This window comes from Salmo salar, chromosome 19 (genome assembly GCF_965601325.2).
Source record: "Salmo salar chromosome 19, fSalSal1, whole genome shotgun sequence".
Lineage (NCBI taxonomy): Eukaryota > Metazoa > Chordata > Actinopteri > Salmoniformes > Salmonidae > Salmo > Salmo salar.
In genome coordinates this window covers 12,904,651-12,921,525 of record NC_138309.1, presented here as the reverse complement: position 1 = coordinate 12,921,525, position 16,875 = coordinate 12,904,651, and the positions used below count along the sequence as shown (strand labels likewise).

The window sequence follows — 16,875 nt, the reverse complement described above, 5'->3', positions numbered from 1 at the left end:
CTACACAAGAGCATATAGCGCCACATAGCTCTATACAAGGGCATATAGCTCTACACAAGAGCATATAGCTCTACACAAGAGCATATAGCTCTACATAGCTCTACACAAGAGCATATAGCTCCACATAGCTCTACACAAGAGCATATAGCTCCACATAGCTCTACACAAGAGCATATAGCTTCACATAGCTCTACACAAGAGCATACAGCTCCACATAGCTCTACACAAGAGCATATAGCTCTACACAAGAGCATATAGCTCCAGATAGCTCTACACAAGAGCATATAGCTCCACATAGCTCTACACAAGAGCATATAGCTCCACATAGCTCTACACAAGAGCATATAGCTCTACACAAGAGCATCTCGCTCCACATAGCTCTACACAAGAGCATATAGCGCCACATAGCTCTACACAAGGGCATATAGCTCTACACAAGGGCATATAGCTCTACACAAGAGCATATTGCTCCACATAGCTCTACACAAGAGCATATAGCTCCACATAGCTCTACACAAGAGCATATAGCTCCACATAGCTCTACACAAGAGCATATACCTCCACATAGCTCTACACAAGAGCATATAGCTCCACATCGCTCTACACAATAGCATATAGCTCTACACAAGAGCATATAGCTCCAGATAGCTCTACACAAGAGCTTATAGCTCCACATAGCTCTACACAAGAGCATATAGCTCCACATAGCTCTACACAAGAGCATATAGCTCTACACAAGAGCATATAGCTCCAGATAGCTCTACAGAAGAGCATATAGCTCCACATAGCTCTACACAAGAGCATATAGCTCCACATAGCTCTACACAAGAGCATATAGCTCGACACAAGAGCATATAGCTCCACATAGCTCTACACAAGGGCATATAGCTCTACACAAGAGCATATTGCTCCACATAGCTCTACACAAGAGCATATAGCTCCACATAGCTCTACACAAGAGCATATAGCTCCACATAGCTCTAAACAAGAGCATATAGCTCCACATAGCTCTACACAAGAGCATACAGCTCCACATAGCTCTACACAAGAGCATATAGCTCTACACAAGAGCATTTAGCTCTACACAAGAGCATATAGCTCCACATAGCTCCACACAAGAGCATATAGCTCCACATAGCTCTACACAAGAGCATATAGCTCCACATAGCTCTACACAAGAGCATATAGCTCCACATAGCTCTACACAAGAGCATATAGCTCCACATAGCTCTTCACAAGAGCATATAGCTCTACACAAGAGCAAATTGCTCCAGATAGCTCTACACAAGAGCATATAGCTCCACATAGCTCTACACAAGAGCATATAGCTCCACATAGCTCTACACAAGAGCATATAGCGCCACATAGCTCTATACAAGGGCATATAGCTCTACACAAGAGCATATAGCTCTACACAAGAGCATATAGCTCTACATAGCTCTACACAAGAGCATATAGCTCCACATAGCTCTACACAAGAGCATATAGCTCCACATAGCTCTACACAAGAGCATATAGCTTCACATAGCTCTACACAAGAGCATATAGCTCCACATAGCTCTACACAAGAGCATATAGCTCTACACAAGAGCATATAGCTCCAGATAGCTCTACACAAGAGCATATAGCTCCACATAGCTCTACACAAGAGCATATAGCTCCACATAGCTCTACACAAGAGCATATAGCTCTACACAAGAGCATATAGCTCCAGATAGCTCTACACAAGAGCATATAGCTCCACATAGCTCTACACAAGAGCATATAGCTCTACACAAGAGCATATAGCTCCACATAGCTCTACACAAGAGCATCTCGCTCCACATAGCTCTACACAAGAGCATATAGCGCCACATAGCTCTACACAAGGGCATATAGCTCTACACAAGGGCATATAGCTCTACACAAGAGCATATTGCTCCACATAGCTCTACACAAGAGCATATAGCTCCACATAGCTCTACACAAGAGCATATAGCTCCACATAGCTCTAAACAAGAGCATATAGCTCCACATAGCTCTACACAAGAGCATACAGCTCCACATAGCTCTACACAAGAGCATATAGCTCTACACAAGAGCCTTTAGCTCTACACAAGAGCATATAGCTCCACATAGCTCCACACAAGAGCATATAGCTCCACATAGCTCTACACAAGAGCATATAGCTCCACATAGCTCTACACAAGAGCATATAGCTCCACATAGCTCTACACAAGAGCATATAGCTCCACATAGCTCTTCACAAGAGCATATAGCTCAACACAAGAGCAAATTGCTCCAGATAGCTCTACACAAGAGCATATAGCTCCACATAGCTCTACACAAGAGCATATAGCTCGACACAAGAGCATATAGCTCCACATAGCTCTACACAAGGGCATAAAGCTCTACACAAGAGCATATCGCTCCACATAGCTCTACACAAGAGCATATAGCGCCACATAGCTCTACTCAAGGGCATATATCTCTACACAAGGGCATATAGCTCTACACAAGAGCATATAGCTCCACATAGCTCTACACAAGGGCATACAGCTCTACACAAGGGCATATAGCTCTACACAAGAGCATATTGCTCCACATAGCTCTACACAAGAGCATATAGCTCCACATAGCTCTACACAAGAGCATATAGCTCCACATAGCTCTAAACAAGAGCATACAGCTCCACATAGCTCTACACAAGAGCATACAGCTCCACATAGCTCTACACAAGAGCATATAGCTCTACACAAGAGCATTTAGCTCTACACAAGAGCATAAAGCTCCACATAGCTCCACACAAGAGCATATAGCTCCACATAGCTCTACACAAGAGCATATAGCTCCACATAGCTCTACACAAGAGCATATAGCTCCACATAGCTCTACACAAGAGCATATAGCTCCACATAGCTCTTCACAAGAGCATATAGCTCTACACAAGAGCAAATTGCTCCAGATAGCTCTACACAAGAGCATATAGCTCCACATAGCTCTACACAAGAGCATATAGCTCCACATAGCTCTACACAAGAGCATATAGCGCCACATAGCTCTACACAAGGGCATATAGCTCTACACAAGAGCATATAGCTTCACATAGCTCTACACAAGGGCATATAGCTCCACATAGCTCTACACAAGTGCATATAGCTCCACATAGCTCTACACAAGGGCATATAGCTCTACACAAGAGCATATAGCTCCACATAGCTCTACACAAGAGCATATAGCTCCACATAGCTCTAAACAAGAGCATATAGCTCCACATAGCTCTACACAAGAGCATACAGCTCCACATAGCTCTACACAAGAGCATATAGCTCTACACAAGAGCATATAGCTCTACACAAGAGCATATAGCTCCACATAGCTCAACACAAGAGCATATAGCTCCACATAGCTCTACACAAGAGCATAAAGCTCCACATAGCTCTACACAAGAGCATATAGCTCCACATAGCTCTACACAAGAGCATATAGCTCCACATAGCTCTACACAAGAGCATATAACTCCACATAGCTCTACACAAGAGCATATAGCTCCACATAGCTCTACACAAGAGCATATACCTCCACATAGCTCTACACAAGAGCATATAGCTCCACATCGCTCTACACAATAGCATATAGCTCTACACAAGAGCATATAGCTCCAGATAGCTCTACACAAGAGCTTATAGCTCCACATAGCTCTACACAAGAGCATATAGCTCCACATAGCTCTACACAAGAGCATATAGCTCTACACAAGAGCATATAGCTCCAGATAGCTCTACAGAAGAGCATATAGCTCCACATAGCTCTACACAAGAGCATATAGCTCCACATAGCTCTACACAAGAGCATATAGCTCGACACAAGAGCATATAGCTCCACATAGCTCTACACAAGGGCATATAGCTCTACACAAGAGCATATCGCTCCACATAGCTCTACACAAGAGCATATAGCGCCACATAGCTCTACACCAGGGCATATAGCTCTACACAAGGGCATATAGCTCTACACAAGAGCATATTGCTCCACATAGCGCTACACAAGAGCATATAGCTCCACATAGCTCTACACAAGAGCATATAGCTCCACATAGCTCTACACAAGGGCATATAGCTCTACACAAGGGCATATAGCTCTACACAAGGGCATATAGCTCTACACAAGAGCATATAGCTCCACATAGCGCTACACAAGAGCATATAGCTCCACATAGCTCTACACAAGAGCATATAGCTCCACATAGCTCTACACAAGAGCATATAGCTCCACATAGCTCTAAACAAGAGCATATAGCTCCACATAGCTCTACACAAGAGCATATAGCTCTACACAAGAGCATATAGCTCCAGATAGCTCTACACAAGAGCATATAGCTCCACATAGCTCTACACAAGAGCATATAGCTCTACACAAGAGCATATAGCTCCACATAGCTCTACACAAGAGCATCTCGCTCCACATAGCTCTACACAAGAGCATATAGCTCCACATAGCTCTACACAAGAGCATATAGCTCCACATAGCTCTACACAAGAGCATATAGCTCCACATAGCTCTTCACAAGAGCATATAGCTCTACACAAGAGCAAATTTCTCCAGATAGCTCTACACAAGAGCATATAGCTCCACATAGCTCTACACAAGAGCATATAGCTCCACATAGCTCTACACAAGGGCATATAGCGCCACATAGCTCTATACAAGGGCATATAGCTCTACACAAGAGCATATAGCTCTACACAAGAGCATATAGCTCTACATAGCTCAACACAAGAGCATATAGCTCCACATAGCTCTACACAAGAGCATATAGCTCCACATAGCTCTACACAAGAGCATATAGCTCCACATAGCTCTACACAAGAGCATATAGCTTCACATAGCTCTACACAAGAGCATATAGCTCCACATAGCTCTACACAAGAGCATATAGCTCTACACAAGAGCATATAGCTCCAGATAGCTCTACACAAGAGCATATAGCTCCACATAGCTCTACACAAGAGCATATAGCTCCACATAGCTCTACACAAGAGCATATAGCTCTACACAAGAGCATATAGCTCCAGATAGCTCTACACAAGAGCATATAGCTCCACATAGCTCTACACAAGAGCATATAGCTCTACACAAGAGCATATAGCTCCACATAGCTCTACACAAGAGCATCTCGCTCCACATAGCTCTACACAAGAGCATATAGCGCCACATAGCTCTACACAAGGGCATATAGCTCTACACAAGGGCATATAGCTCTACACAAGAGCATATTGCTCCACATAGCTCTACACAAGAGCATATAGCTCCACATAGCTCTACACAAGAGCATATAGCTCCACATAGCTCTAAACAAGAGCATATAGCTCCACATAGCTCTACACAAGAGCATACAGCTCCACATAGCTCTATACAAGAGCATATAGCTCTACACAAGAGCCTTTAGCTCTACACAAGAGCATATAGCTCCAGATAGCTCTACACAAGAGCATATAGCTCCACATAGCTCTACACAAGAGCATATAGCTCCACATAGCTCTTCACAAGAGCATATAGCTCTACACAAGAGCAAATTGCTCCAGATAGCTCTACACAAGAGCATATAGCTCCACATAGCTCTACACAAGAGCATATAGCTCCACATAGCTCTACACAAGAGCATATAGCGCCACATAGCTCTATACAAGGGCATATAGCTCTACACAAGAGCATATAGCTCTACACAAGAGCATATAGCTCCACATAGCTCAACACAAGAGCATATAGCTCCACATAGCTCTACACAAGAGCATATAGCTCCACATAGCTCTACACAAGAGCATATAGCTCCACATAGCTCTACACAAGAGCATATAGCTTCACATAGCTCTACACAAGAGCATATAGCTCCACATAGCTCTACACAAGAGCATATAGCTCTACACAAGAGCATATAGCTCCAGATAGCTCTACACAAGAGCATATAGCTCCACATAGCTCTACACAAGAGCATATAGCTCCACATAGCTCTACACAAGAGCATATAGCTCTACACAAGAGCATATAGCTCCAGATAGCTCTACACAAGAGCATATAGCTCCACATAGCTCTACACAAGAGCATATAGCTCTACACAAGAGCATATAGCTCCACATAGCTCTACACAAGAGCATCTCGCTCCACATAGCTCTACACAAGAGCATATAGCGCCACATAGCTCTACACAAGGGCATATAGCGCTACATAGCTCTACACAAGGGCATATAGCTCTACACAAGAGCATATCGCTCCACATAGCTCTACACAAGAGCATATAGCGCCACATAGCTCTACACAAGGGCATATAGCTCTACACAAGGGCATATAGCTCTACACAAGAGCATATAGCTCCACATAGCGCTACACAAGAGCATATAGCTCCACATAGCTCTACACAAGAGCATATAGCTCCACATAGCTCTACACAAGGGCATATAGCTCTACACAAGGGCATATAGCTCTACACAAGGGCATATAGCTCTACACAAGAGCATATAGCTCCACATAGCGCTACACAAGAGCATATAGCTCCACATAGCTCTACACAAGAGCATATAGCTCCACATAGCTCTACACAAGAGCATATAGCTCCACATAGCTCTAAACAAGAGCATATAGCTCCACATAGCTCTACACAAGAGCATACAGCTCCACATAGCTCTACACAAGAGCATATAGCTCTACACAAGAGCATTTAGCTCTACACAAGAGCATATAGCTCCACATAGCTCCACACAAGAGCATATAGCTCCACATAGCTCTACACAAGAGCATATAGCTCCACATAGCTCTACACAAGAGCATATAGCTCCACATAGCTCTACACAAGAGCATATAGCTCCACATAGCTCTTCACAAGAGCATATAGCTCTACACAAGAGTAAATTTCTCCAGATAGCTCTACACAAGAGCATATAGCTCCACATAGCTCTACACAAGAGCATATAGCTCCACATAGCTCTACACAAGAGCATATAGCGCCACATAGCTCTATACAAGGGCATATAGCTCTACACAAGAGCATATAGCTCTACACAAGAGCATATAGCTCTACATAGCTCAACACAAGAGCATATAGCTCCACATAGCTCTACACAAGAGCATATAGCTCCACATAGCTCTACACAAGAGCATATAGCTCCACATAGCTCTACACAAGAGCATATAGCTTCACATAGCTCTACACAAGAGCATATAGCTCCACATAGCTCTACACAAGAGCATATAGCTCTACACAAGAGCATATAGCTCCAGATAGCTCTACACAAGAGCATATAGCTCCACATAGCTCTACACAAGAGCATATAGCTCCACATAGCTCTACACAAGAGCATATAGCTCTACACAAGAGCATATAGCTCCAGATAGCTCTACACAAGAGCATATAGCTCCACATAGCTCTACACAAGAGCATATAGCTCTACACAAGTGCATATAGCTCCACATAGCTCTACACAAGAGCATCTCGCTCCACATAGCTCTACACAAGAGCATATAGCGCCACATAGCTCTACACAAGGGCATATAGCTCTACACAAGGGCATATAGCTCTACACAAGAGCATATTGCTCCACATAGCTCTACACAAGAGCATATAGCTCCACATAGCTCTACACAAGAGCATATAGCTCCACATAGCTCTAAACAAGAGCATATAGCTCCACATAGCTCTACACAAGAGCATACAGCTCCACATAGCTCTACACAAGAGCATATAGCTCTACACAAGAGCCTTTAGCTCTACACAAGAGCATATAGCTCCACATAGCTCCACACAAGAGCATATAGCTCCACATAGCTCTACACAAGAGCATATAGCTCCACATAGCTCTACACAAGAGCATATAGCTCCACATAGCTCTACACAAGAGCATATAGCTCCACATAGCTCTTCACAAGAGCATATAGCTCTACACAAGAGCAAATTGCTCCAGATAGCTCTACACAAGAGCATATAGCTCCACATAGCTCTACACAAGAGCATATAGCTCCACATAGCTCTACACAAGGGCATATAGCGCCACATAGCTCTATACAAGGGCATATAGCTCTACACAAGAGCATATAGCTCTACACAAGAGCATATAGCTCCACATAGCTCAACACAAGAGCATATAGCTCCACATAGCTCTACACAAGAGCATATAGCTCCACATAGCTCTACACAAGAGCATATAGCTCCACATAGCTCTACACAAGAGCATATAGCTTCACATAGCTCTACACAAGAGCATATAGCTCCACATAGCTCTACACAAGAGCATATAGCTCTACACAAGAGCATATAGCTCCAGATAGCTCTACACAAGAGCTTATAGCTCCACATAGCTCTACACAAGAGCATATAGCTCCACATAGCTCTACACAAGAGCATATAGCTCTACACAAGAGCATATAGCTCCAGATAGCTCTACACAAGAGCATATAGCTCCACATAGCTCTACACAAGAGCATATAGCTCTACACAAGAGCATATAGCTCCACATAGCTCTACACAAGAGCATCTCGCTCCACATAGCTCTACACAAGAGCATATAGCGCCACATAGCTCTACACAAGGGCATATAGCGCCACATAGCTCTACACAAGGGCATATAGCTCTACACAAGAGCATATAGCTCCACTAGGTTAAATAAAACTCAGCCCTGTGGGCAAACTTCCAGTGTAGCTACATGTAGGCAACTGCAGTAGGCATTCATCCAAAGTATACTCACTCATCCATCATAAGGTAAGAGAGGATGACTGTTGGTAATAATGGTGTGATATGACATGAAGTGTTTCAAAGAATAAAGACTACATGTTCACACCTTTTCTTAAACAACATGTTACATTACGCTGTCATAAAGTCACGTGTTTTTCAAATGCCATGTTAATAACATCATACACTTATTTATTTTTTGATAAATTAATCCACCTAGAAGTCTAAAATAACTCACCTTTCTCACAGGCCAGTAGGAAGAGCTTTTCATCCAGAGTAGTCTCCTCCTTCACCTCCCTCACGTCTTTCAGGGCCAGAAATTTATCCGGAGAGGACACGTCCGTGACCTGATATAGAGCGGCCATTGCGACGGAGAAGGAGTAGGGCAGAACACTGATGTGCATCCCACTACTAGGCGCCAGCGACCATTTAACCATGAAAGCCCGTCACATGGGATGACATATACTGCAAAAAGACTGTTATTGTATTTCCCCCCAATGAACGGCAGGAGTAAACGTCTTCTCGGAAAAATAAATAAATAATTATATGTAAGCTATTATTGTCGTCGCATCCGTGTTGGTAACGTTTCATCCGTTTTTACGCAGCGTCGGCGTTTGGCGCGCGTAACGACCTTCCCAGTTGTTTCCTCGTAATAACCCTTTGACATACGCTATTCTTCTTCAGATGTAAACATACCGCACGCAGTCAGTGCATAAATTGAACTCTCCATCAACGTGTTTACACCCACCATTTTTTCGCATCGCTTCGCAGGCTCCTGACAGTCCTCTGGTCCTGATGGTGTTGCTGCTGCGCATGCTCCATCTCATCTCGCTGGCACAGCGCAGCCAGCATCCTCAGCGGTCCACTAAGACCCAGCGTGGACGTGTCATAAAGGGAAATGGTTCTAATCGTTTTTCAACCATTCATTTTCATGATCATATTTAGAGAGGTAAATAAATAGTTCCCCCTGAAGTATTTCCAAAACACTGTACTACAATCATAGTCTGCAATAATAATGCTAAAATAAGCAGTTTCATTTGGAATAATATTGTCTCAAAGTTTCTATTTGCACATTCATAAGATAAAATCTCAACAAATGGACTATTTACCTTGCTTAAATGTTTTCATACTGACAGGAATTATATGAGCACATTGTGTGTGTGTGCCTGTATGTGATCTTTCCCATCTTCCCTCACAGAAAGACATTTGGATGACAAAGATACAAAGCATTTTAGATCAATATAATGACACTGTGTCTAGGAGCAGCATGACTTTGAGGACATAGTGTAACTGCAGATAAATGTCACATAGGCCTATACTGCACCATTTAATACCAGAGGGCTTTTAGGTAATGAACATGCCATTGTACCATTAAACCAAGGACGATTGGGATAAATGGTGTTAAAATTACACTAAGAGGGCTAATAATTATGGTGCACACATGCATCTTTCAACATGAGGCGTTGAAACAAGGGGCAATCAGCAGTTGAACCAATTACAAAATGTTTTCCCTGCCACCTGTTTCGCGAAAAAAAGCTAAAGGACGGGGCTGGAGAAATGTAACCACTGTCAAATTCAGACTGCGCTATGGATGCAAGGACTAACCATGTTTACAAACATCGGAGTAGAACAAGTTTATATTCTGGGTGCTGATGGGGTACGGCAGCTGATAGGGTACGACAGATGAACGAAACTCATGAAGCAATTAGAAGTTATGTTCTTCAAGAATCATTGGGTACAGATTATTAATTTATAAATCCACAAATGGATTTAGCAACTGCAGATTTCCCCTTTAATGTAAAATGTTTTATTTTTCTAATCTGGGTGAACATATCTCCTGAAATAAGTTTAGGCGTAAATCTGGAGTACATAATCAAATCAAATCGAATTTGATTAGTCACATGCGCAGGTGTAGTAGACCTTACAGTGAAATGCTTACTTACGAGCCCCTAACCAACAATGCAGTAAAAAAATATGGATAAGAATAAGAGATAAAAGTTAAAATAATAAATGTAACAATTAATCAATTAATTTTATTTAACTTGTTTTTCTAAAATACATAAATAATTGACAACGGGTGCAGTAGCCTACATAATATCCAAAGGTTTACCACACCCAACTGGAATTGAAATATAGCCTTTGCCCCAGCAGATGGCAATCTTTGCAAAGCAACTGCAGCGCATACAGCAGTGACGGCATCCAAAAACCTAAGAGTAATGAAAATACACATTTACCAAGAAATCCTCTCAGGAAAAGATTAGCCTAATAGTGAACTAAAAAGTCTTTAGATGACTGTAGGACTCCCAATAGACATGCCCAAACCCTCCCATTTTTGGCTGCCATTGGTGTAATAACACATGAACTGACACATGTGAGAGGATCATTTTCAATCTGTTGGGCATTTGATCTGTGCCCCTAAAACATATGGGTTTATTGCTTGCCATGCCTGTCAATTCCACGCTAACAGCTGTCAAATAGTGGTTTGCCGCTGATTCCAATTTGCTTGGTGAGAGAGACTCAGTGAGCATAACCTTGCTATTGAGAAAGGCCGCCGAAGGCAGACCTGGCTCTCAAGAGAAGACAGGCTATGTGCACACTGTCCACAAAATGAGGTTGAAACTGAGCTGCACTTCCTAACCTCCTGCCAAATGTATGACCATATTAGAGACACATATCTCCCTCAGATTACACAGATCCACAAAGAATTCGAAAACAAATCCAATTTTGATAAACTCCCATATCTACTTGGTGAAATACCACAGTGTGCCATCACAGCAGCAATATTTGTGACCTGTTGCCACAAGAAACAGGCAACCAGTGAAGAACAAACACCATTGTAAATACAATCCATATTTATGTTTGTTTGTTTTCCCTTTTGTACTTTGGCCATTTGCACATTGTTACAACACTGTATATATACACAATATGACATTTGTCTTTATTATTTTGGCAATGTTAACATATGTTTCCCATGCCAATAAAGCCCCTTGAATTGAATTGAGAGGACAGGACAGGATAGGCAGTTCAGTTACCAGTTTGAACAGCTCTAACCAGGAACTGCTCTCATTGCCTATCTTTCAATGGTCCCGTTTGGTCCCATTTTCAAACGGGCCTCAGGTCTACAGTACCTCTTGAGACTTGGCAAAACACGTCTCTAATGGGAGCTATCGATTACCTGCTGCCTAGGCCAATATGAGACGAAGAGACAGATATGGTGAAACGTGATCAATAATATTCCCAACAGACCTTGAATATAGGCTATTGTCTGTTCTCTCTGAAAATGCAACAAAACATACGATTTGAAAATACTACCACACATTGATATGATACATTGTAACATTGAAACAATGTATGTAACAGATTTCTACTAATAGCCTAGTTGCATAACAGTGCGCTAAGCAAGTCTATAAATTAACGACTGGAGCTGAGTCGACCCGACGCTACTACACTGCCAGAGCGGAGACCAGCATCCCTTCCATTTCTATTCTATCCTAACAACAGCATCATTTTCCACAGTCGTGACGTCTACCATTGCTGTGAGACTTTGTTGTCCCCCACGATGAAACCGGGTGCCTTTGTACGATAGTCACACGCGATATCTCAGGCAGCACTTGGCCGATGTTGACGAAACTTCGGTGAATGATGCGTCTTGCCATAAACATCCTGCATTTACAAAATAACACTGATTGGCCCAAGACCAGAGCTAATGTAATTCACTTAAATTTGCGAAACTGAAATGTGTTACACGCGATATCTCAATTGGCCCAAGCGGGGGCGCTGCATCATTCGTGAGAGGCGACATGTTTACTGTTGCCTTTTTCAAATGTGGGCGTCTCGAGAGCAGTGCATTCATTGTTGACAGACGTGTGGAAGAACCAAGGGCGTAACTCGCTTACACACGTATCCTATCATGCTCCAATGGCGTTTAGAGAAGGGAGGGCTTTTCTCCCTGTACTCTGATTAAATCAGTCCTGTTTCAATTGTTAAGAGATACAATACCGCACATCGGGAATAATGGAAATATTTGATTCTTTGGACGAATAGACTCACCTCTGGATATACCTGCGACATTTAGCGGCATTATTCAAGAAGAAGCCGGAGCGCGTAATTACTAACGTATTACTTGTGTGCTGTGGTACAATGTTCATATAGGCTCCATCTATACCGGGGCGCATCAGATTTTAACTGCGCTGAGATGCCTACACTGAATATTGTCAAGGAGGGCGTAAATTGTTTGCATGAACGGTTCTTCGTTTTGTTTTTGATGGCAGACCTAACGCAATACGCACTGTAATACCCGTAATGGAAACATTTTCATGTGAAGAGCCTTGCGCACTGCAGTAAAGGCAGGGCTGCGTTATCGTATTTTGGATTGCGAATCGGATTGTGATATCGAATCTGTTGGCTGGGGTATTACCTAATCATTTAGCATTGGATTCGGTCGGTATCAATTCCCACCGGAGATATTCAATACGCTGTACGGGTTCGCCTATTGTAAATGTAAGAAGCTTTCGCCCAGTGGTGAGAGCCACTCACTCCTAGGTTACAGATGAGAGGGAAACAATACCATCAACAACTGAAGTTGACAGCGCCTTGGGAGAAGGATGCTGGCTACGGGAGAAAGCTCAAAACGTACAGGAACCATACCAAGATAATAGCCCAGCCCGGCATCGTGATGAAGGTGCTACGCAGAAAGCGGATTGTGTTGTTTATAGCCTATTTCTTGCTGCTGGTGCTGACCATGCTGAACTTGGCCAACTATAAATGGACTAAAGAGCCCCAGCAGTGCAATCACCAGATGAGGAGCACTACCTATCATGGCAGATCAGACATTCGGTTCCTCTACAGACCCTCTCTGGCCAAGAAAAGACAGTTGGTCTACGTTCTGACCACATGGAGGTCCGGGTCCTCCTTTTTCGGGGAGCTGTTTAACCAAAATCCTGAAGTGTTCTTCCTGTATGAACCCATGTGGCACATCTGGCAGAAGCTGTACCCAGGAGACGCAGTGTCTTTGCAGGGGGCAGCCAGGGACATGCTCAGCTCCTTATACCGCTGTGATCTCTCTGTGTTCCAGCTGTACAACAGCCCAGGGGGTAAGAACTTTACTTCCCTAGGACTCTTTGGGGCCACCCTGAATAAGGTGGTGTGCTCCTACCCCCTCTGCTCTGCCTACAGGAAAGAGGTGGTGGGGATGGTGGACGACAAGGTGTGTAAAAAGTGCCCACCTCAAAGCCTTAGACTACTGGAGGAGGAGTGCCTCAAATACAGCACTATCGTTATTAAAGGGGTGCGTATCCTGGACGTTAATGTTCTAGCCCCCCTCATGGAGGACCCGTCGCTGGATGTGAAGGTAGTCCACCTGGTCAGGGACCCCCGGGCCGTGGCCAACTCCAGGATCAAGTCCCGACATGGGCTGATCCGGGAGAACCTGCAGGTGGTCCGGAGCAGGGACCCCAAGCTCCGCAGGATCCCCTTTGTAGACCCCAACCACAAAGCCAACAAGAAGGACGGCTCGGACTACCACTCCATCGGAGCCATGGAGGTGATCTGTGACCGCACCTCCCGGACCCTGAGGACTGCCTTAAACCCTCCCAGCTGGCTCAAAGGGAAGTACATGGCCGTGCGCTATGAGGACCTGGTGGAGAACCCTGTGAAGATCCTGAGGAACATCTACCGCTTCGCCAACCTCACCACCAACCATGACATTGAATCGTTTGCTCTGAATATGACAGGTGGGTCTAGTTCGTCCTCCAAGCCGTTCATAGTGTCCTCCAGGAACGCCACTCAGGCTGCCAGCGCATGGAGAACAGTGCTCAGCATCCAGCAGATCAAACAGGTGGAGGACTACTGTCATCACTCCATGGCTGTCCTGGGCTACGACAGAGTCAGGACGGCCGGGGAGGCCAAGGACCTCACTAAGTCTTTACTGACGGTCTCCAAACTGTGACAGAAAAACCTGTATTTTTCCTTTCCACCAAAGACAGTGAATTCAATGTAATTTTGCATCTAGTGCCATTCCGTTAATCGTGGAATTGAAAAGCTTTACTTTGAATCAGTGTTTTTGAGGAATTCCACTTCTTGGCCACATTGGAATGTATCTTAGTTTTATTTTTCAGTTGAATTGCAGATAGTTATATTTGACAGGACCATTACTTTTGTATTTGGAAAACTGGATGTTTTTGACAGTCTGAAGGCATATGAACAATGACTTGAATATTGAACCGCAACTATGGAAACAAACAAACATTGTATGATTCATGTATCTTGTTATGAAAACACTTCAAAGTGGATGTTTTGGGAGTTATTTTGAATGTTCAAAACCTGAGAAAATATTTGGTTTTCCACCATCCATAATGTTTGTAAAAGTGAAGAACCAGTGAATGGAAAAAAAACATTAATTCATTAAAAAGCTAATTGTTTGAGCAGGTTATGTTACGTTGTGAGTCATGGATGGACTCAGAGACAATCATTAAACTGGTCTGTTATAATTATAATGTTACTCTGAGGAAGCATCTTTAACTTTCAGGTTTATTAGTTATTTATTTGTTAATTTGTTATTTATTATATGTTATTACAGTGGGACATCCCCAGACGACAACAGATGGTAGGACAGTAATAGTTTGTGGTCATACGCACACCCTTAAAAACAAACACCACCGTTCAAAAGTTTGGGGTCACTTAGAAATGTCCTTATTTTTGAAAGAAAAGCAATTTTTTTATCCATTAAATTAACATCAAATTGATCAGAAATACAGTGTAGACATTGTTAATGTCTACACTGACACCTCACAAGTCCTCAACTGACAGCTTCATTAAATAGTACCCGCAAAACACCAGTCTCAACGTTAGCAGTGAAGAGGTGACTCCAGGATGCTGGCCTTCTAGGAAGAGTTGCAAAGAAAAAGCCATATCTCAGACTGGCCAATAAAAATAAAAGATTAAGATGGGCAAAAGAACACAGACACTGGACAGAGGAACTCTGCCTAGAAGGCCAGCATCCCGGAGTCGCCTCTTCACTGTTGACGTTGAGACTGGTGTTTTGCGGGTACTATTTAATGAAGCTGCCAGTTGAGGACTTGTGAGGCATCTGTTTCTCAAACTAGACACTCTAATGTACTTGTCCTCTTTCTCAGTTGTGCACCGGGGCCTCCCACTCCTCTTTCTATTCTTGTTAGAGCCAGTTTGCGCTGTTCTTTGAAGGGAGTAGTATACAGCGTTGTATGAGATGTTCAGTTTCTTGGCAATTACTTGCATGGAATAGCCTTCATTTCTCAGAACAAGAATAGACTGACGAGTTTCAGAAGAAAGTTCTTTGTTTCTGGCCATTTGGAGCCTGTAATTGAACCCACAAATGCTGACAATCCAGATACTCAACTAGTCTAAAGAAGGCCAGTTGTATTGCTTCTTCAATCATGACATCAGTTTTCAGCTGTGCTAACATAATTGCAAAAGGGTTTTCTAATGATCAATTAGCCTTTTAAAGTGATAAACTTGGATTAACTAACACAACGTGCCATTGGAACACAGGAGTGATGGTTGCTGATAATGGGCCTCTGTACGCCTATGTAGATATTCCATTAAAAATCAGCCGTTTCCAACTACAATAGTAATTTACAACATTAACAATGTCAACACTGTAGTTCTGATAAATGTTATGTTATTTTAATGGACAAAAAATGTGCTTTTCTTTGAAAAACAAGGTCATTTCTATGTGACCCCAAACTTTTGAACGGTAGTGTAGGTGCTGGGCTAATGAATACTAGTATAGAACAAGAAGGCCCACACACTGTTAAAGCTCCCAATTCACCGCTTTATTGACAACGCTTCAATCCCGAAACAGATCTTCGTCAGGTCAAACACACTGAGTGTTCACATCCCAAAATATACACATTTCAGCTCACATGACCACAGTAATAGTCGACCATGATGACAAAGCAGCTGTGGAAGTCCCAGGAACTAAGGCTTTCTCATTTTACATGTTTACAGGTGCTAGCTCTCTGGATGCAAACAGATGATTTGTCCAAACTGCTTTTTAAAAACAAGTATTACAGAATAGGTTGAAGCAGAGTAACTTTTTCACCTTTATTGAACCAAACCAATACATATGAAAACATAACACAAGTTATAGCTCATTAACACGGTAGTTTACCATCAATGATGCTACAATTAAATCTGAC

At 42.9% G+C, this 16,875-nt stretch overlaps 2 protein-coding genes across 2 annotated transcripts in view; one reads left to right on the top strand and one right to left on the bottom strand.

The window, feature by feature from the left end:
* The window catches only part of trpc1 (transient receptor potential cation channel, subfamily C, member 1), a 100,550-nt gene extending 91,030 nt beyond the window's left edge, over positions 1–9,520 (bottom strand). Inside the window, exon 1 of the mRNA XM_014157283.3 lies at positions 8,937–9,520. Coding sequence (XP_014012758.1) covers positions 8,937–9,135 — 199 coding nt within the window. The 5' untranslated portion in view covers positions 9,136–9,520. The remainder of the gene's footprint in view (positions 1–8,936) is intronic.
* A 3,187-nt stretch (positions 9,521–12,707) lies between these two features.
* On the top strand, positions 12,708–15,192 carry chst2 (Carbohydrate sulfotransferase 2). Its single transcript, NM_001140092.1, is given in 1 exon segment — positions 12,708–15,192. A coding segment is annotated over 1 exon segment (1,398 nt). The 5' UTR covers positions 12,708–13,247; the 3' UTR covers positions 14,646–15,192.
* The last annotated feature ends 1,683 nt before the right edge of the window (positions 15,193–16,875 follow it).